This window comes from Acanthopagrus latus, chromosome 2 (assembly GCF_904848185.1).
Source record: "Acanthopagrus latus isolate v.2019 chromosome 2, fAcaLat1.1, whole genome shotgun sequence".
Lineage (NCBI taxonomy): Eukaryota > Metazoa > Chordata > Actinopteri > Spariformes > Sparidae > Acanthopagrus > Acanthopagrus latus.
The window spans coordinates 17,545,943-17,567,695 of NC_051040.1; the positions used below are offsets into that span (position 1 = coordinate 17,545,943).

General features: G+C 44.2%; 1 protein-coding gene across 6 annotated transcripts in view; it reads right to left on the reverse strand.

Moving 5' to 3' along the window:
* The window catches only part of gria4a (glutamate receptor, ionotropic, AMPA 4a), a 116,692-nt gene extending 98,718 nt beyond the window's left edge, over positions 1-17,974 (reverse strand). For all 6 annotated transcript variants that reach the window (XM_037074025.1, XM_037074015.1, XM_037074044.1 and 3 more), the window contains exons 1-2: positions 17,552-17,974; positions 14,952-15,110 (exon numbers count right to left, since the gene is read on the reverse strand). In XM_037074025.1, coding sequence (XP_036929920.1) covers positions 14,952-15,110; positions 17,552-17,645 — 253 coding nt within the window. In that variant the 5' untranslated portion in view covers positions 17,646-17,974. The remainder of the gene's footprint in view (positions 1-14,951; positions 15,111-17,551) is intronic.
* Positions 17,975-21,753: the final 3,779 nt, after the last annotated feature.

Below are 21,753 nucleotides of genomic sequence, written 5' to 3' on the forward strand. Positions count from 1 at the left end.
AATCATTGATGGAAATGGTCGCCACAAAAATTGCTGGAAATGTCTGTCGGTCTCTGTACAAAAACTCCCACTTTTGACCCGTCCCAAACACGTGGTAATGTCCCCGCGTGTGACTCGAACTGTCGTTGGCTGTTTGGCAGCCTTGCTGGCTGTAATGGTGCCGCCACCTTCCATTCGTCCTTTTGATTTGAACATTAGCTAATAAGGCTTAAATGTGAATGTGATATTCCACGTTTGCTCCACATGTCAACCTTGAAGGTATCTGCGGTTTGCAGAAAAGTTAATTACATTATATCCTGGCGACTGGGCAAATGTCTGTCAGGGGGCCCAATGTCTCAACATTTTGTAAGCTCGACACCACTGGATATTTTATAAGGAAACCTTGGGACAGTATAAAAATGTTTCCCTGACCCTAACCAAGTGATTTTCCTGCCTAACTCTAACCAGACTATAAGCACAGTGTTGTGACAAGAGAGTGATAGAATATTAAAGCTAAGAAAATGTGAAGTTGCAACATGAAGAAACTTAAAGTATAAACTCATTTTTGCAGAAACTTTATTTGCTAAATTCTTCCTGGGGATTGGGTTGATCATATCGCAGTCCCAATACCTGTCAAAATGATCACAATAAGAATATTTCGTGCAGCCAGTTATACAGTAAAAGTCTACATAAATACAAGTTTCAGATGGTGGACGAAACACAAATAAAATGCACAGGAGAGATGAGCAGAGATGGACAAATCATAACAAACACAGGGACTGTGGGTGACAGATGTGGTGACGTAGGTGTAGGTACACTTCAGCAGCTGAAGTGTCAGTTGGAGATTAAAGAAACCCACTACACACACACACATCACAGCTTTTATCCCACACCAAGAGCCACTTAACAGCTAATGAGTAATGAGACAGAGCAATGACAGACAGGTGGGAGTGCGAGGGAGACAGAGACAGAGAGATGCCGAGGAAGGAAGTACTGTAAGTGTGGTGAAAACAAAAGACAAATGGCGAGCGTCGTCATCGAGGAAACTGAAGGTGAGAATAAAAGACAACAGAAAAAAAAAAAACAAGACAACAGAGAAAGCATGCCGGGTTCGTGCTTGTGAGCGATTATGCGCAAGTGCACGCTTGCGCTCATAAGCGCATGAAAAAAAAAAGCTAAAGTGAGGGGAATGAAAGAGAGGGAGCACAGAAGAAAGACTGGAAATAGGAATCCTTTGATCAGAACATGAAAACAACGGCAGCTAAGCCGAGAGAGCTAAGAACAACAAAAAGACGTCACAGACAATTACTGCGTACATGGCTCCATTCAGTATAAACACCCCTGTGTTTTGCTAAGGCGATGGGTAACACTTAAAATCCGCTGTCATCTCCTCTCATGCTTTTTCATCTTCCAAACGCCACAGCGTGAAAAACAAACAGAGGAAACAGACACTTTTTTTTTCTGTTTACAGCGCAGCTACCATACCCAGTGGGAAAATAGAGGTTTTTAATGAAACACATTAGACAGACAGAGGCAGTCGAGGCTCTTAACGGTATGTGTGTGTGTGTGTGTGTGTGTGTGTGTGTGTGTGTGTGTGTACGCAAGTGTGTAGGTGTGGGTCAGCGTGTGGGTTAAAGAGACGCGGTCCGCCTTTTATCCCAACGAAGTCAGATTACCTGGAGGGAACATGGCTATTCAATGAGACACACTGCATGGTCTAATAATATTACCCAGTGTTCATTACTACTGGGGCCTGAACAAACAGGCGAGAGAATAACAGCGCTGACCTCGAATTCATGAAAATCCCCTCCGTTCTGCTGATTGACGTCCCCCTCTGCAAGTTAATTAAAACATTTTCTTCTTTTCTTCTGATTGTTGCTTTAAAATCACTTGGCTGAACCAGACAAAACACTGCTGCATGTTGTGGGAGGATTTCACTCAGCCAGCTTCAGGCTCGGTTGTCTGTAAAAACCTGCAATAAGACTGTCTCACTCTGCCTCATCTCGCCTCGAGGAAGTGCAGGCACACAAAAAGGAATATCATTAATACGAGTTTCGGTGCAGATTTAGTATCAGTGTGACTCCCTTACTGCATCTTTCATTGGCCTTTTTTCCCCCACCCTAATAACTAAAAGTTGCTGTGCTCCAACCGTCAGATGTGCGGCTAACGAACATCAGTGCAAAGTGGGTCCAACTGACGTCAGTGGCCCAAAGCCATTTCTGACGTCACTGATCTTTGAAGACGTGTTCGTATTTCACTGATATAGCTGCCTCTGTTGGCTTTAGGGTGTAGGCAAAGTTCAGTTTTGCAGCCTTGCCTTTTAAAAAGAGATAGTACCTAACACACACCCAGCTCTCAGCATTGCTTTGAAATGTCTTGAGAAACATTTTAAGTCCATGAAGTCTTAAGATGCCTTCGGTGACGAGTCCTAAGACGCGTCAGATATACACATAATAAGGAGCGGCTTTGGATCAGGAGGTAGAGCGGTTGTTTACCGATCAAGCAGTCTAAATGTCAAAGTGTCCTCGAATACTGAACCTCATTTTGCACCAAAGTGCGTATGGATAGTTAGCGCTCCTGATGAGGTGAACATGCAACTTGCATGAATTTGTGTGTGAATGTAAAGTGCTCTGAGTAGCTGTTAAGACTAGAGAAGCGTTCTATAAATATAGCTCACTTGCCATCAATTTACATTCACGTCAGTCTTACCAGACAGAGCGACTTGTGCTCACTGAGTGCTGTTTATACTGTATCTCAGTATAACCTGATGTCAGTATAACCTGATGTGAAACCCCTGAGGTTTAAACTGCTGCTGTTGCTTTTCTTTTTTATTTTCTTATCTTTCTACTCTTTTCTTTCTTGCCTCAAGTCACATTTTTTAACTACATCTATGTTTTCTTCTGCAATAGCCATCAACTTTTTTGCCCTTTACTGTTGGTGGCATTGCCCGCCATTTTTGCACTGATTTCAGGTTTTTAAGTCCACATGAGGGACAGCGGTGATGACAGCCTCTTTGTCTGCTGTTCATTTCTCTTTAGTGTATCAGAGCAGCTGATGCTGCTGCTATGTCACATTAAAAGCATTAAACTGGTGAAACATAGAGAGGTGTGTGTTGTGAAGCAGACACAGGATATGCAATGGGATTTTAACTGCAGTTTAGTCAGATGATCATTTATAACATGCAAGGGGGTAATGGAACAAGAGAAAGCAGCCACAGTGAGCTTTTCCTCAGCATGGTTGCCAACTTTACCAAGCACCGATGTGGTATAGAAATCTACTCACACTGTCTGCAGCATGAAGTCGGATCATAGTTGAAACTATGTGAGAGTGTCTGTCTCTTCTATTGTCAAAGCAGCATGAGTTTGTTCGGCTGCACTGTGAAGAGGTACACATGTTGCTCCTCTGTTTTGTCTTCTGACAAAGTAGCCACTTGAGAAGCGTCAAATTAAACTGCAATTGTCACCATATTAAAGATGCGTTTCTGCAGAACGAAGGATTAAAGATGACAGCAAGCGAAGACGAGAAACACTGATTTCACCATGGATCTTTGAAATAATCAAAAGGACTGTGTGTTTGTCGCGCAACTGGCAAAACAGGACAAGAAAAGAAACAGTTTGTAATATTGCCGCTGGTGTATCACAGCGTTCAACACTATCTGTGAATGAAAGAAAATCCACTGGCCTTAAAAAACCCCTCTGACTGACTACTGCCAGTGCAGCAGGATGTCTGTTTTACTCCCTGGCTGTGGACTTTTTAATGAAAGCGGCGAGACACACTGAGAGACAGTCTGTTTTATTGTACAACTAAATGAAGTCAGATTACCTGGAGCAAATGTGCCGATGCTTTGCGACATGCTGCATGCTCTAATAATATTGCTTGCTGTTTGGTCATTACTGCTGAGGCTAGAAGAAAATGATGCAACACAGCGATCCTTCAGGGAGCACTTAAAGCACGCCACATGAGCCACCAAGCAAGCAGACACACACACACACACACACACACACAGAATAATGTTCAGCTTTTGGTCGTCACTGGTGATTAAAGGATACTGCAGTGAATGAGGTATGTGACCACAAACGCATGCGTGACCTAAACAGATTAAAGTACCAACAAGATTGTGAATGTTTAAGCATTCATTGATTTTCGCCATTATGTTAAGACTAAATTAACTACAGATCTATAAAAAATAGTTGTATTTATTCCTACTTGTCACTGATTTCCTCTATATGGTGATCTTTTCGCCTCTGATGTATAACCATATTGCCTGTGAGTCTTGTGTCTGTGTTGGGGTTGTATCTGTGGACTGGGTGAGCTGCAAATGAATTGCTCTTCTTGGAATCAATAAAGTTGTCTGAGTCAGAATGTGAATCTACAAGATGTTCCTCCGCAGTCTCATTCCCTTAATTTGTAATACAGCAGCAGGGAATGAAACACAATCAGATTTCCCTTTACAGCTCCACCTTGCTACCCAAAAACCTGCATTACTTTGTGCTTTTTATTTTCATTATGAGAAAAATAACAGAAAGCTATGGCTGTTTAAGTCCTAGCAAAACAATAGTTTTTAATCAATGAATAATGTAGTGAGGCAGTTAGCTTTAAAACAGTAACTCCTGTTGATAGTTGATCACTGAGTCTCATCCCCAGGTTGTCATTCGGGTTCAACGGCACCCATAAAGCATCACAATTTTTCAACCTAAGAATGAGACTTTCCAATCAAGTATCGTTCTTCAGGGAGTTATATTGTATTGCTTTAAAGGTGGGGTGTGATCCTAGATGAAGACAGCTGATTTTTGAGACTCATTCTCCTGGGAATTCATTCCCATTAAAAAAAAAAAAACTGCTCACTGGATCATGAAGCCAAAAAACAGCTTGACTTCCGGGGTACAAAATGTCTCAGATCTTCTGAGTTGTTTGACCGATCGATTTTCACAATATAAGCTTATGGGGAAACGTTTTTTTGGGTTGGCTGTAATTGAATAAAATACTGTTGACAACCACCCGATGTGATGTGATGTGATGCGATGCGACGTGATACGATACGATACGATACGATATGATATAACACATAAATTTGAAAAAGATTTTCAGCCAGTAAGCTTCCAAATGCAAATACAAATGTGGTAATGTCTGTTAAACTGACTCGACTGGATGAAACAAGGGCCATCTAATTCAAGAGGCAGCTTTGAACCTCTTGATCAGTGGATCTGCCATCTGTAAAGCTTGCAGGCTCGGGACTCCTGATGTTACATAAGGCACATAACAAATAAAGTCAGTAACTGCTATTCATCTCTGTGTATCATTGCTCTTCTGTACGGTTTCATTATTCGAGTAACATAAACTGACTTTAACTCAGGACTAGATGGAACATATTAAGCATTTATGTAAGACAGTTATCATAAACAGGTGACCAACAAATTGAAGCGGCAGTAACCCTGTGGAGTTTGAATGAAATTGATCCATTATTGTGACGCTATTAGCACTGAACCTGATAATGTGTCTCGATGCCAGGAAAAGCCTTTAGAGGCTGTCAGAGTCATCCGACGCTCTCGGTATGCCAGTAACATGAATAAACGAAGGCTCGCTGTAAAATAAATCTCCTCGCCTTGCCAGGGTTTCACATATCTTTTCACTCTACTTCCCCCAGTGTGGCCATTAGGAAGACATATAACCATGCAAAACGTCACCAATAAAGACGCCGGTACAGTGCCGTTATTGAGCGTCATCTACAAGACGACTGAGCCGTTTAATGAAACGAGCGAGCAAGGAAAAGGCACAGAGAAATGCCATAAGTGGGGACGTAGAAATATACGGGCAGCTTGGCAAATCAATGAGTATACATGTCAGAGAGACTGCAAAAAAAAAATGCATTTGTGTAAGTGTGTGTGGGCGTTGCTGAGATGTAGCAGAGAGTTCCAGGAACATTCAATCAAAGCTCCAAGCCTGGACTTGAATGTGAAACACCGACAAGCTCTTCGAAGGTGTTGTGTTTCTGTGCGGGTCTGTATGGTCATCACTGTATTAACACCCTTTCAATTAACAACTAACTCACCACAGGAGCAGTCACTTTCTTGTCAACATGGGAATAAAGACTTGTGAGGGTGTGTTTCCACTTGGCATCTTTGATGAGCGGAAAGGTGCAAAGGCACTCTGGAAAAAGAGTCCCTGGAGGGAAGGAAATGGCACTAAGAGGGGTTGAGAACAATTATGTCAACCAACCTCAAACTGTGATTGATCAGTTCACGGAGCTTTTAGAATTACACAGAAAATCCGTAATTGTTTCGACTGCACAAATTACCCTCATTTTTGCAAGAGTCTAAAAGGAGAGATGTTTCCTAAGATGGATTAATACTAGATGTAGAGGCTTAACAGGAACAGTAGATGCATGAATTGAATAAATGTGAGGACGCCTGTTTCATATCAAATCAGGATACTATCACCAACTAACCTGTTTACCTGTGAAATGTAACATGTGTTTTTTCGGCTCACCCAGTCCCAACACAGAGATGTGTCTAATACAAAATAGGCATATAATAACAAAAATCACTGACGTTGATAAGGACAAACACAGAATATGTTTGTTTTGCAGCTTATTTACCAGGATAAAATGGCGGCAGTACACATTTGTAGATGTCACAGTTTGTCCACTTTGTTGATATTTCTATAAAATGTGTTATATCACAATATCGTAACATGTTTATGGCTTCACTTTCACATCAGGAGGTGGAGAGGATGGTGGTGGAGTTACAGGCTAGAAGCCAGTCACAAGCCAGGGACCACAGTTCGAGGCTGCGTTTCAACATCTGTAGGTGTGACATCAAATGTATGCCTTTATGAGACCTCCAGACTATTTCCCGCCATGTTTGTGGATGGGAAGCTGGAGAACTCTAGTTGCTTTAAGGAGAAAAAAGGAAGTGTATTTAATCTCCAGCCGTGTTTGTGGTGACCAAACCTGGAATCAGTCAAAATGTGGTGTTTTTTTTCAAACACGAAGTAAGTATTTTTTAATTATTTTTTTTTGCCTCAATCTAACCAGGCCATAAGCACAGAGTGGTCACAACATAAAATACAAAACTGAAGCTAAAGCAACATAAAGAAGCATTAAGGTTTGAACATATCCAATGTTTTTAATCCTAGATTGCCAACATTTTATCTGGCAGTACGACTGGTCTTAGGGCTGTTTTAAATTCAGGTTATATCAGAAAAGAACAGGCAAATTATCAGCTTCTATTTTATGCACATCTTTCTTTGACAGCAGTGGTCACAGATTCAATCTGAACAATCCAGAGTAACTCACACCACGATTACCTCCCAATTACATGTTATCAGCAATGTTTTCATATGACCCAGGTCCCTAAGTGTCCCAACCACAGATTTATTCTGAGCCAGCATGGTCGCCAAGGTTATACTGAGGTGAAGTGTAAATATTTTATTAGAATATCATTTTAATGCAAATACAGTAATTAATGATGTTGAGGACCGATGAGATGGCCACTTTTGCTTGTCATGAGCGGAGGTCTAACCACCATTCCTAATTCAGAAAGCTTAATTGCCTTCCGAACTCTGCAATAATTAATTCTGTCCTTAACTCCTAACAACACAACTCGACAGACACCTCAAGGAGATTCTGACTGCGACAGTCAGACTTGCAAAGATAATCGGCTGCAGCCTGCATGTAAATGCAATCTGCAGCAGTCGACGATATATAAGCAGTATTGATTTGTGAATGATTCACTATAGGCGATCTATATTAACTCTAGGTGATGAATGAGGATATGCATCAGCGCAATAATCAACCACCGGAACCACCACAAACACACGACACATCATCATCATTATCGTGAATCCTCTGCAGTGCAGGAGGGACAGAGTGGAATCGTTTTTCTTTTGTTTTGGACCCGAAATGGATTAAAATAGAATTATTACCCCTCCTATCAAGGATCACATTTACGGCCATGACAGCACATCATTGTGCCTCTCAGCTCTGGCGCCACAAACCAGCCATAACCACCTCTTTGTTACAAATCCTTTCCTCTCCATTTCTTGCTCCTCCGTCCCTAATTCACCTTATCACTTCCTGTCTATCTTCATCATGCTCTGTCTCAGCCGGCTTTTCTTCCACCAGCGCACACACACACACACACACACACACACACACACACACACACACACACACACACAGTCGTATATTCCTGTGCACCTCAGTCACACGCGGCTTTGCTGACATCGTTTGTCATGGACAGAAATGCCAACACACACACACAGACATTCATTGCAGCTTTTTGGTCATGCTAATCCATGTGCATTATTTACTATAAGCCAGTGAATGGAGAGTGGTGAGCCCAGTGGGCTTCTCTCTCTCACACACACATACACACACGTGCAAACACAGCAAGGAGAGAGCCTGAAAGAAATACACACCTACAGAGGAACACATGTCTATATACCACAAAAGAGATGGACGCACGGGTATGCATGTGCAGGCAGGAAACAACATAGACTGACAGCAGCAGAGCATATATGGTCGTGTGACCCTGGGACAAGAAAATGGGTTGTATTCCTCAGAGAACAGGGAAAACGATGGGGACGAGGACTTTTTTTTTATGATCCGTTCATGCTTCCTGAATACCAGAATAGAGAGGAACTGGCCAAGGTCAGAGGCAGAATTCCCTATTCTAATGCGGAGCGTTGCTCACCACCCGGAGCAAGAGTCAGGGATTAATTTAGAGATCCATTCACCACGCCTGTGTGGAGGGGAGAGACGGCACAACACGATGAAAAATAGAGAGGCAGGAGTAAAGAGGGAGAGAATCGGGGGAGATGGGGAGACAAGGGGGTGAGTGACGGAGAGGAGACCGAGAAGATAGAACAAGTGAAGAAGGGAAAGAGGGATAGAGAGAAAGAGAAAGTGAGAGAGAGGTGGCTACGCTTGTTATGTGTAGCCTGCGGAGAGAGAGCAGACGGTTCAGATAGAAGAGCTTCATTTTCCAAACACTCGTCCTCTCATGGCCCACTGCCTGCAAGTGTGTGTGTAGGTGTGAGTGTGTGTGTGTGCGTGTGTGTGTACACCTATAACAGACAGGTAGAGAGACGATAGGTGGACAGAGACCAGTTCTGGGAAGGAAAATTGTTGAGAGGCCTACGGGAAAGAGAGAGGAAGATAACAGCAAGAGAGTTGGTAGTTGGTAGAGGAGAAAGTCAAATAAAGTAAAACACAGAAGAGAGAAGAAATGTATATCCTCTTAAAGGATAAGGCTGGCATTATTCTACAGTATACTTTCCTCATTGTCAGCAAGTCCCACGAAAAGACCAGAACCAACAATGCGTTAGTCCGTCTCCCTCAAAACTGTCCAACTTCCCCTCGGCTGGTCGTGGCTCTGAGCCCTAAGCCCATTCGTTTCAACTGAAGGCATAAATCTTTAAAATTGGGTCATAAATATAGAGTTTAATTTTTAAATAGGCTGCTTAATTTCCTCAAACAGCTGGGCACTGCAGCTTCAGCAAACTTTACTCAAACACGAATGAATTGTGCATTTGTTGGGGACTATTTTGAGCTGTGGAGGGATACACACTCGGCGGATTAGTTGAGCGCAGCGAATTTTCACAGCGCCAGGACAGTGTATACAGCCTGGCAACACCAGACCAATTAGCAAATGCAAATACGTCTTGAACCTCTCAGTGCATTTTAGATTTCCAAGGGCCGTTATCAACAGGCACTGACCAAAATGCCTCTGGGCGCAGTTGGCTGGTCCTTAGCATCACTGTGCTAAACAGGCCTCAGAGTGTAGAGATTAGCTGTGACGGTGGAGCATCAATATGCCAGTGAAAACACATCCATACTTACTTATACAGTACACATATTATATTAGTGCCTGACAACATTATGGAAAGATTCCCTACAGATATGGACTTTTTTGTTAAGGATTAAAATCCTTTTTATTTGACCAGAATCAGCCGCAATACTGCCTTCCTCACACACAGCAACCTCAATTGACCAAAATCGTAGTTTTACATTGGCGATCATCATAGAATACTTTTCATTTTAACTCTACCAAAATAATATAAAACTCATCAAATCCACCTTGGTTGGACTTTCCGCTGGTCCAACAATTGGACCAGACACATCTGCCCGAACAGATAAAACACGAACTCACAGATGCTTCTGGTTCCCAAAGTAAGATCTCTTAACTTAAAATGAACTTAACCATCATGTTCAAGGTAGTGAAGGATGGATTTCCTAGCCAAACCATGGAAATAATGCGGTCTCATTCCAATGTCAAGTCAGCAATAACTAATAACAATAACAAAATAAAGGCACCAAAACTACTTGGTTAGGTTAAGGTAAAGATCATGGTTTGGCTTAAAATGACCACCACATTAATAAATCAACACTACGTCCGAAGGGTTAGGAAATCATCACAGTTTCCCCTAAAATAACTGCTTCCCTGCAAAAGTGAATATAAACTTTTAGCCTCACACTGAACATAAACCCTGGTCGTCCAAAAGTCGTATGAGTGAACCGACCTACCATCCTCAATCTCCCCTTGTTATAAACTTTCTGCCTCTTTGTACAGTGTTGTCATTTACTTTCATCCTCATTGCCCCCTGCTGGTACCGCGCATTCATGTCATGTCATGTCATTGTCCGAACCGCTTATCCCTTTCCATGGGGTCACGGGGTGTTGCTGCTGGAGCCAATCCCAGCCTTGTCTCAGGGCGAGGGCAGGGTACTCCCTGGATGGGTCGCCAGCTCATCGCAGGGCCCTCACTAGTGAGCAATGTGGGGTTCAGTGTCTCGCTCAAGGACACTTCGACATGCAGCTCAGCCCTGCCCGGAGCTGGGATTTGAACCTTCCGATCACTAGTCGACCTGCTCTACCCGCTGAGCTACAGCCGCCCCCGCGCATTCATACATGTATACATTTTACAACATAGAAAGGCATCCCATTCTTGGGATAATTGCCTCAACTTTCATGATCTGTCAGCAAAGTTTTTTTTTTGTTGTTGTTGGTTCCGTGGATTTCGGACAAATGGAAATATTTTGTTGATCAATTTCTTGATGGGTTTTGTCCCTTAATTCAATGTGTTGACCAAAAAAAAAAAAAAAACACAAAAAAACGACTTTCCCCTTTGGTTAATTGGAAAACATTCTGGATCTTCTGTGCGTGACACTGAACACATTTCCCCCAAAATTTACCCAGGCACGTTTGATAACTGTGGGAACTCCAGGACGTCTGCTAGGCTTTTAAACCAAATTCCCTGGGATTTAACAACGTTTGGCTGCACAGCATGAATTTGTTATAACTAAACCACTGGCAGGTCATTGGGGTTTAAGTGGATATTGTAGGAGTAGGAGCACAAAGGGGGAGCGGGGTTTTGTGATGCCCGCTGTAACACATCTAGGTAGGTCAGAGGAGCTGCGCACTCACACATTGTAAAGCATTTACTGGATTGTTTTGTGCATTCAGAGGTGATTGTACCCAATCATTTCCCCCCTCAGCGCACCCCTTTATTCCTCACTCCTCCCCTTACATCATAAGCAACCTGATGTGCATTCGGTGCGTACCTGCCCGCTCACACAGCTTTAACAGAGAGCAGAAAATAGATGCAGCAGTTGATTACATTTGTGGGTGGGAGGTACTAGATGGACAATTAATTTTCCAATCATTGTAGGTTGTATTAACTAGACTATTCATTCACGTGGGGCTACAGTGCTGGGGGGCAGGAAATTGCATTACACAGTTTTGATTTATGATTCTATTTGGCGGCAGCTAAATCCTGAAAAATAAAAAAAAAAACACCTCCCGGGGGATATAGAATGTCTTACCTTGTTTTACCCATGCGTACTACAAACACACACACACACACACACACACACACACACACACACAAACACTGGTACATTGTTGGATCACGTTCAGGATCATTCAGACTTTGAAACACTCTGCCATTTTCAGTTGCCTCGCTTGTAGAGCAGCTATGAGCACGAGCTTTCATTTACAACCTGGAGATAGTAAAATAATCTTGTTAAACACTGTGATATAATATCACTCTATTGTTGTATCACAGCGTATTGATTTTGTTTGCCCTGCCTATAGTTAACAGCCCCTTGCGGTCGATGTTTGTTAAAGTTTATTGGGATAAGCAGGTGAAAGATTACAGTACAATGACACGGAAATGTCCCTAAAATAAGATGGATGCACCGCATGAGCTTGTTCACGAGGAGACGCCTCACCTTTTCAGAGACATTCAGCTTGTAAGGTCGCTGCAAAAACCTCCCGAACACATTTCACGGCGAGGCAATCAGATCTTCATATTGTGCTGTGCTCTTGAATCAACAAAGCCACCGCACACTGCTCAGCCCCGCTCCTTTAATGTTTAATTTTGTGTGGTATCAAAGTGCGCACGAAATAATCTCGCCATATTCAGGCAAAACTAAATGACATTGTTCAAAGTAATAATAGAACTGCAGTCCCTCCTCGTGCACTGACATGAAAAGATCTCACCAGGAGGCAGATGAGCGGGAGAATTACACAACGGGTATTCTTCGGAGATTTGTTCCCATCTCAAAGGCGAAGGCATGCACAGAAAACACACCTAACAACATCAAAGGCATTCAGATCAGCGTGGCATAAACCAGTGTCACTCAGCAGATGCCACAGAGCAAATAACCAAACTTCTTAAGTCAGGCGAATATATGCAGGGAGCCACAGCAGAGCTCTGCCACTGTCAGCGAGACCAAGAGTAAGCAAAGTAAGAACATCTCACAGTCCTGGCGAATGAAGCAGTGGCTGTGACGATGTTAATGCTTCTTTTGTTGGTGATGATATATGGTCGGTTTCAGTAGGTCGCAGTGCTTTTCACAAGTGTTGTGCAACATTAAAGGAATATCTTCCAGCATGTCCAGCATATCCAACAAAGACACTGAGCACACCCAAATCTGGGGAATTGCCAGAAGTAGGCGCTTGAATCAAACTGTCCTAAGACGTGAATCATTTTCTGCTTTTAACTTTCTATAACATTGCTTTTTACAGTAATGTCTCAGACGACCCTGTGCAGTTCTCAGCTGCAGGCAAAATTCAACTTTAGAAAAAAAAAAACTCAGCGTGAAATAGACACGCCTTTACTTCATGAAGAGCCCCCCTGTCAGGACCAAGATGTTTGCCAGAAGTGGATCAAGAATATCAGAACTTATGACTGTAATCATATTTGATTAATTAAAGCTCCACTCTGATGCTCTGATACTGATGCTTTGTAATATTACTCAAATAAAAGCAGTCCTCCAAAGTATTATTGTGTTTCTGACCCTCTAAGAGTGACGTGTAGTTGGCCTTTTGTGAAGTTATGAAATGATTATTAATTAATTTCATTAATGAAATTAATGATATAATCGTCAATGCCTTCATAACAAAACATATTCATTACGTAATCTGGATTGTTAGGAGTTTTTACTCAGTAACTGGCTTTAATGCAACGCTTAATTGATTGCACAAGCTAGCTAGTACATTGTTGTTGTTTTTTTTTCTCATTTGTCCAATATCTATTTGGGCTATTGTTGCTATATGTGTAACATAAAAAATCTGAACAATGTTAAGATCGCTGTCTAAATAAGGTTCCTTAATCAATAGCTGGGAGCCACTGTCTTATGTTTTTAATCTACCTACCCATGCTGCTGTCACTGCAGGCAGGCAGCAGCAAACAGAGTTGCCTCCACCGTCGCTGATGAAATCATTTGTGTTGTTTTGTCTAGCAAGACGTGATGGTGTTATTTTTAATATGACTGTAATGAAATATTATCATAATGGTAATGTTCTGCTTCATGACGTCATAACGTTACGCATAGCAACATACAAGGATGGCTGAAAGCTAACACCTAACAGCTGCCTGCTCCACGGTGAAGGAGTTCGCAAAAGGGCAGCGACTTCGGTTTAGAAAGATCAGATGTACAACGAACAACAGCATATGTAAGAAGTGAGAAAAGACTGTAACAACAAAAAAAAGTTGGCAGAGCAACTTACTTATTATTTCACCACCTCGAGCAGAGGCACTGAGATAGAGTATGAGAGGGGCCAAAGGTACTGTGTGGAGAGCTCAGCAACTATTGTTGACTCCAGTCCAGAAATACTTTCAGTAACTTGTCATATTATTTAGAATGTGCTGTGATATTACTTGGCGGAGGATCTTCATGATGTCACACACAATCCCTTTCAGTGCAGCATAGTGAAACTCTGCATCTAACCCGTCCTTGGGGAAGAGTGGGCAGCCTGGCCACTGTCGGCTGCCCACACAGCCTTGTTAACACTGACTCGCCAGAACAAACATCACAAAGTCTCTCTCAGGCTCCCAGGTCATGAGGGAGTGTGACAGATTAGATCTCAACTCCCAGCGATCATACAGGGATGGTGAAAGATTAGCTGTCATCCTCCAACAGATCAGAGAGGGCACGAGCACCAAATGTTCCCCCTCTGTTCTGGACACAAAGGAGCCTTTTTCATCACCGTCTGCGACTGTTCCAAGTTTAATTTCATAGTTGTATCAAGCTGTAATTGGGATCCGTGCTGTCGCTTTCTTTTCTGTTTTTGCAGATTGGATGGGACATGGGAATAGCCGTGAATAACATCCAAGGAGCAAAAGTGTGACTAAAATAAGTGTATTGGCCATAATTGCTGTTCTGTGCGGGATCATTAAAATGTAGTTCAGAGTCTAAAATCAACATTTCAAAATGAAATTTGTTCGCCAGCTGTTGCAGAAAAGCCAGCGTTTTTAAACCACGTCCACCGCCACGGACCACTCAGCAGCTGCTCCGTGCGTGGCAGAGATAAAGTAGGTGCTGTCTGATTCTTCAAACAACTCGGGTTCCTAATTAAACCATGTTCATCCAACAGGACAGTGACAGAGACCGAAACACAAACAGAGAGAGAGAGCAGGAGAGAAAGGAACACCCCCATTCTCAGCCATGCACATTTAAATACTTACATGCATTGGTGACAGCGAAGCTGTTGGCGGTCTCTATATTGTCCACATGTGGGACCAGGTTAAAGGGAGCTTCCGTAGCGTTGGGGCTGGTGTTGTGAAGGAAGATAGCTAGTCGAAACGCTGTGTACTCCTGATCAGTATTCCTAATGAACAACCCACCTGGAGAGAGTGACAAAGAGAGAGGGCAGAGAGGAGAGGAGCATGATGGAGAGGAGAGGAAGTGAGTTATTGTGGGGCGGAGAGGGGGTTAGAAGGCAGCGTGGTGGGAGAGACAGGAGGAAGGAGAGTAATGCGGGGAAGGGGAAGACAGATAGGGAGGGAGGGCAGAGAAAACAGAGAGAGAAAGCCAAGATCTTCATTAGCTTTGTAACAAAAGGTAATTTGTCTTAGCGGCACATCCGCGCACATTAACATGAGTACAGTGCACACTCGCTGATAGCCACACTGCACATTTTTTCTTTGATGAAATCAGAGAAAGTTGGCAAGGGACAGAGAAAAGAGAAGTGGACAGGAAAGTAAGGGCAAAGAGGCAAATGAGTCAGACGGGACTCAAAAGAAAAGCAGATCAGAAGGTGTCAGCTAAATAAAGGAGGAGGATGCAAAAAGAAAGGGGGAGAGAGAGGAGAGGGCTAAGTATCTGTTGGCCTTTAAAGATGAGAGTCCACCAATATGTCCAGGCGGACAAAAAATGAAGGATTAGAGACAGGAGAATAACAGAAGAACAGAGGAAAGAGGTGTGGGAATGAGCGAGAGAGATAATGGTCTTCTGCCGTAGTGTTGACTGGCTGCGTTTCTGCAGATATCTCTGATACAAACTGGTTTCTTCTGCTAATTCTATAAATCACTCCTGCGTTGGTTGAACTGAAGTGATGTGACTTAAGTTTGACAAAATCAGACTCGACTCAGCTGAATTGGATTGCACTTGCAGGCTGTGAAGCCTTGACATCGCACTGGGAAGTGAGAGGGAGGGAGGGAAGCTGACAGGGGAGGAGTCCAGAGGCAGAGCATATTGAACGGAGCAGTCGTCACTACACAACATGTCACTCGTGTGTGTGTGTGTGTGTGACCGTGTGCCTTTCGTGCTGAAAGTTTGCATCATCTTTGGATTTTTCTGACTTCCCTGCAGTGCATCCAGGAATCTCTCATTACGAGCCTGAAACATGCACACGCCGAGACACCGCATCTCGAGTGCATATGCATTAAAAGGAATAATTCATTAAACTCTCCTGTTTTTTGGGGGGGGGGAGGGTGGGCAGAGTGCACACACACGTTCACACACTCTGCTTCGACCAGATGAGGAGTGGAGGTGCGCCTGACACCTTACTGCACCAGGTTTCCTCGAAGAAATCTCGCAAACATTCTCATGTGTGTCAGTCCCCGTCTCTTCTGCGCACACGCAACTCATGCATAAAGAAGCGGCGTGTGCCTCCATTCCCACCGACATCACACTTGTGTGCAATGCAGAGATATGCAAATGACTCCTCAAGTGAACCGGAGGATCACCGGTGGATGATCCTGTGCGAGTGTTTGGAGGGGGAGAGGACGAGAGGAGTGCATGTGTGTGCTGCTTCCATACGCTCAGGACGATGTGTGCGCACATGCGTGCCTCCCTGTGCAAAAGTGTGCACCCACACGCTGCTTGTGCATGACGTGTGCACAGCATGTATGCATTTTTATGACTTGGTGTGCACATGCATGCAGAAAACCTCGATGTGTGTGTGTGTGTGTATGAAAGAGAGAGAGTGTGTGTGTACCAAGCAGAAAATATTTAGCGTATTAAGTTCATTGGCAGCTGCAGCGAGACAGAGTCAAGGAGCCGAATCTCATTATAGGACCTCCCAGCTGCCCCCCTACAAGGAGTGATGCAGTGCATTCATTATCACACACATGCCTGTAGGAATGTGTGTGTGTGTGTGTGTGTGTGTGTGTGTGTGTGTGTGTGTGTGTAAGAGGGAGAGAGAGGAGATGCAATGCATGTGTGGTCCATATGCACTGAGCACACCAGTGGTTTATTCAGATTGAGTTAACTTTATCTTTGATCTGTAAGACACTGCACTGACACGAGGGTGACTGGGAGAGGGCAGAGCAGAGAGAGAGAAAGATGGAGGGAGAGAGAGGGAGAGAGAGAGAGAGAGAGAGAGAGAGAGAGTACTGCAGTGTCTAAACAGTGAAGAAGACGAGAGATGGGGGAACAAAGCTCGCTGAAACATTCATGAGCGCAGAACAGCCTTTAAAATACACGCAAATACAGTAAAAGGGTGGATGGAGTGAAAGAGTCAGTGCATTTATGAACCATATGAGTCACGGCAGCAGAGGAGACGCTTCAGTCTCCCCTGAACGCAAAAAAAAAAAAAAAAGATCTTGGAGGGAACTGATGCACCAGAAGGAAACGTGTGGTTTCCTGAGAGGAATCTTTCTAGAGTTTTTCACGGATTTGTGTGTGTTCAGGAGAGTCCCGGTGCGCCAGCCTACACCTTCCCCTCGGTCCGCTCAGAGCCACTAATATGCAGTGTAGTGTGTCGGGTGTGAGTGTCCGTGCGTAAAAAACAAAAAACAACAAAACAAAACAACAAAAAAGCAAAAGCCATCCTCCAACTCACCTATCTGCACCGAGCTGGGGAAAGCCCCCGCCGCCAGCCCCCAAAGGGCGGAATACACCCCGAGAAAGTGCCAAGAAAAAATAATAATCCTCATGGTTTTCCTTTTCCTTCGATCCCTTCAGAAACTGTTGAGAGACATCGAGAGAGAAGGTGGTGGTGCGGAGGGGGGAGAGATGCGAGAGAGGCGTCAGAAAAGCGAAAAAAAAGAAGAAGAAAAAAAAAAGAGGGAGAAAGGAAGAAAGATGAGAGAGGTTTATTTTCCCCCGTTTTTTGGTCCCGGCTGTATTCCTATTCCATGGTGGGCTCGTTGGTTTCTTCCCCTGCAGTGTGTCCACTCGGGAGAGAGCTGTGCTGGTAGCGGCGGCGGCGGTGGAGGTGGAGGTGGAGGTGGTGTGTCGGGCGCACATGTAAAGACGGAGGGAGAAAGAGTGGGGAAAGTCGCTGAATGATTGGTGAGCTGGAAGAACAGTCTGCATGGACGCACTGGACATGCGCGCCCCGTCTCTCTCTCTCGCACGCTCTTTCCTTGCTCTCTCACCCCCCCCCACCCTCTCTCCCCCTCTCCTCCTCCCTCTTCTCCATCTCACACTTTTTCCCTTCCTCTGCCTGCCTTCTTTAACTTGCTGTAGCGACGAATCTCGCGGCTGTAGCCTATTGATAAGGCTTGGCCGGGGTTCATGTAAGGAAAAGCCCTCCACAAAAAAAAGGGGATCCGCGTGCGTGTGCGTGTTTGCGCACACTACTTCGTGCCCCCCCGTGTGTGCGCTTTGACAGGAATCATATATTTGTCTGCGTGTCACACGACATGTATGCGCGTAAAAGCAAAAAACAAGGTGAAGAGTGAGTGGCAGATGAGAACTGCTTATTTGTTGTGATTTTTTTTTTTTTTTTGATGTTTTGGAGGACTTGGGGAGGAGACAGCTTCCTCCTGCGCCTGGCTAATTGCATTACAGACCCGATCCATCGTGACGCATCGGTCCGGCGAGGGGGAACCTTACAGCTGCGGGACACTGATGGCGCCCTGGGGAGCCGCCAACATCATCCTCGTACGTGTTAAACGTCACGACCTCATGAGCGGGGAGAAAAAAAAAAAACATCCGGGGGGAACATTCATGATCAAATCAGTGAATTAAATTACGTGACGCTTAAACAATTAAGAGAATGGAAGAGGCGCAGAGGAATCACAGCCTGGAGCAGATTCTGTGAGAGCGCATTGTGTCACAGCCGTGTCCCGTTCACGGAGTCGTTTCATCTCGCCTGCCGGTAGCCGGTCGGTAAAAGAAAGAAAAAAAAAGAAAAAAAGAAAACAAAAACTAACAGACGGTGTGGGATCGCGCAGTTACACGGTGCAGGGAGCACAGTTTCATTTTCCCCCAGACGGCAAAACGAAAGGGATGCTTCACGGCTTGTCCCAGTGAAAGATGCGGTCCGTCCATCTCTGAGGGGTTTTCCCCCGGTCTGCTGCAGAGCATCAAACAGCCTGGAAAAACTGCAAATTCAACATTTTTTATTTTTTAAATTTCATTGCACATTCTACAAAAACACATGATGCTTATTTAGTTTGAATGACAAGCTGGGCGCTGGGATGCCGCCCCTCCTCCCCCTCCAACTTTGATTTGGAGTTGATTTTATGATCGAAAAGGAGCCTTTTAGATCTGCCTCAGCGCGAGGAGCTGCATGAGAGAGGAAGGCGTGTGGAGGAGAAGCGCATGAGACAGATTTCTGAATGCAGCTGCTCTCCGGCGGACTCTGTCCATGGTGCTGAAGCCAGGATGCGCTTCGTGCTGGCGGCAGGGGGATGGAGGGGGAGCGGGAGGGGGAGGGGGAGGGGGGGGCGCTGGCTCCTTCTCCGCTGCGCTCGCACCGTGTGCCACCGGGGGCACAGAGGCTGCAGGCAGGGCTGAAAGCAAACACCACGCCGGGAGATTACAGTGATTAGTTGCTTCTCTCTGGATAAATGTGCGCTAATTAGGAAAATCACCTCGCGCTGCAGACTGTGACTCCTTCACCTGGCCCTCCGTGTGCGCACCGCACGCCACAAACCCAGGCTGTGGGGGCACGCAGTGTATTTTCTGATTGACGCCTTCCAACTCATGTCTCACCGATTTTTTAAAATGCTTTGCTTACTGCAGACCGGACCCATAGATACAGGCAGTCCAAGCTTTACCTGCTACATGGATGTAATAGATACACACAGTATCATTGGCAATATGCTGCAAGTACATCCAGGGAGAGCCAGGGCTGACTTTCCATCAGCATGGGGAGCATTCAATGTCTGAATTTTCACTTTTGGGTGAACTTATGCTTGGTTCCAGGTAGCTGAATGAGCATATGGTGACTGGGTAGTTTCCCCTGGCTGTAACCTAATATAAGGAGGTTTGCAGCCATAATAGCTCCACCTCACTCTGTGCAGGATTTGTACAGCAGCCTGCTTACTAGAGTGTGCAGGATGCAGTGCAGGGAAACTCACCTCAAGTCAGTTTCTTAAACTTTTCCTTTGGTAAACCAGGGTTAAACCAGTGCAGTGGCTGCACTGTACAATGATTTGTTTGTTTGAGCCACTGCAGCTTACCTTCATCTCACTCTGCAGATGTAAACTTCTGAACAATATGTCTCACTGACTCACGTCTCTTACTTATTTATGAATGCTCGCTGGATGTGACGGTGACTTCCACCGCTGTCTTTGACTGCGGAAGTGTGCTTCCATGCATGTTCAGTCCAACTTGGGACCTCAGGTTTTACTGCCAGTATGTAAATAGAGCAGAAGGTCATGACACAGTTGCACATTTAAAATGTGTTTTTTTTCCCAACAGAGTGCAATTTCAGCTCTGCTTGCATTTTACTAACACAAACATGCAGACCCTTGGGTGCAGCACCTTTGTGAGGCCTCCCAGTGGGAATAGTTTCCTTGCACAGTGGGATGACTCGGTGGGTGTTCACAGGAATCTTTTAAAGGGATGTGTCTCGCTGAACTCTTTATGGAACTGTTCATGGTGAACCTCTGACATCAGTGGCTCTTGGAAAACAATAATTATGAGCATCCACCTTTGGCTGTTTATGAGTAATCCACACGAGTTCAAAACAAATTGAATATGGTGCGTTTTTTATGAAAAAAGGCACCCAGTAAATGCGCCCCCATATCAACAATGTTTAGTGAGTAAATGTTCAGAGGACTGTTTTTATTTTGGCTATTTATTTTGAATAGAAGAGCCCTGTTGCTGATTTGCACATTCATATCAAAACATAGCCTCCAGGTGTCGGCTCCAGTACTTGTTTGATTCAAAGAGAAAAAACTGAAAAGGAGTTTACCTGAGAATACCACAAAGGTAGAAGTCTGTGATTTCCTCCGACTGGCGCGAAGATTTCAGAGCCCAACATCAACCGACCAAGTGACTCATATGTTCTCATATGAGTGTGATCCTAACCCCAGGCTGGTCAATCAAAAATCAATCAGCCACCATTACGCAACCTCGACTGCTGAAGAAAATCTATCTGATGTGACTCAGGCACATAGTTCGCAGGCAAGATAATGTTTTGAAGATTTATTCATGGTATGTTTAATTTCGTTCATGCGTTCCCTGTCTCAGATTTAGCAACTTGCGAGCACATGAAACGCTCTTGTAACAGTAAGTGTGTGGATTTTCTCTGGGTTTGAAGATTGCTGGTAGCCTTTGGGATGATGCACGCAAGTAAACAACTCAACAAGAGACATACCTGCAGACATACCTTGCTTTACCTGCAAACAAATCCACAACCTTTTCCAGCACTAGTGATGTACTTTGGGAAAAAAAAGATTATATTTTGTCTGCTGGCCCCTGAAACCTTGTATCTCTGGTTATTTCCCATTTTGAGCAGATTGCATTTTGCAGAAAATGGACCATGCCCTTGGGATACATTATTTATGCACTGCATTATAAAATGTTAAGAATAAAGTTTTTCTTTATTATTTATCCAACCAGCAGACCTTTTAGGGAAAACAAATCTGAATCAAAGGATTCTGTGAGGGCATAAATTCAATATACTCCACAGCGCTGGCAAAACCAAATAATGTTTCTGCTAATCCAGGACCTACATCATCTTATTACACAGTATAGCACATGGAATGAGAGTTACAACACAAAACGTTACGCACACAGATACAGTTAAACATCTTTCTGCTCTGCACATAGCGAGTCAATATGGATGATGTCACAGAGGGAAAA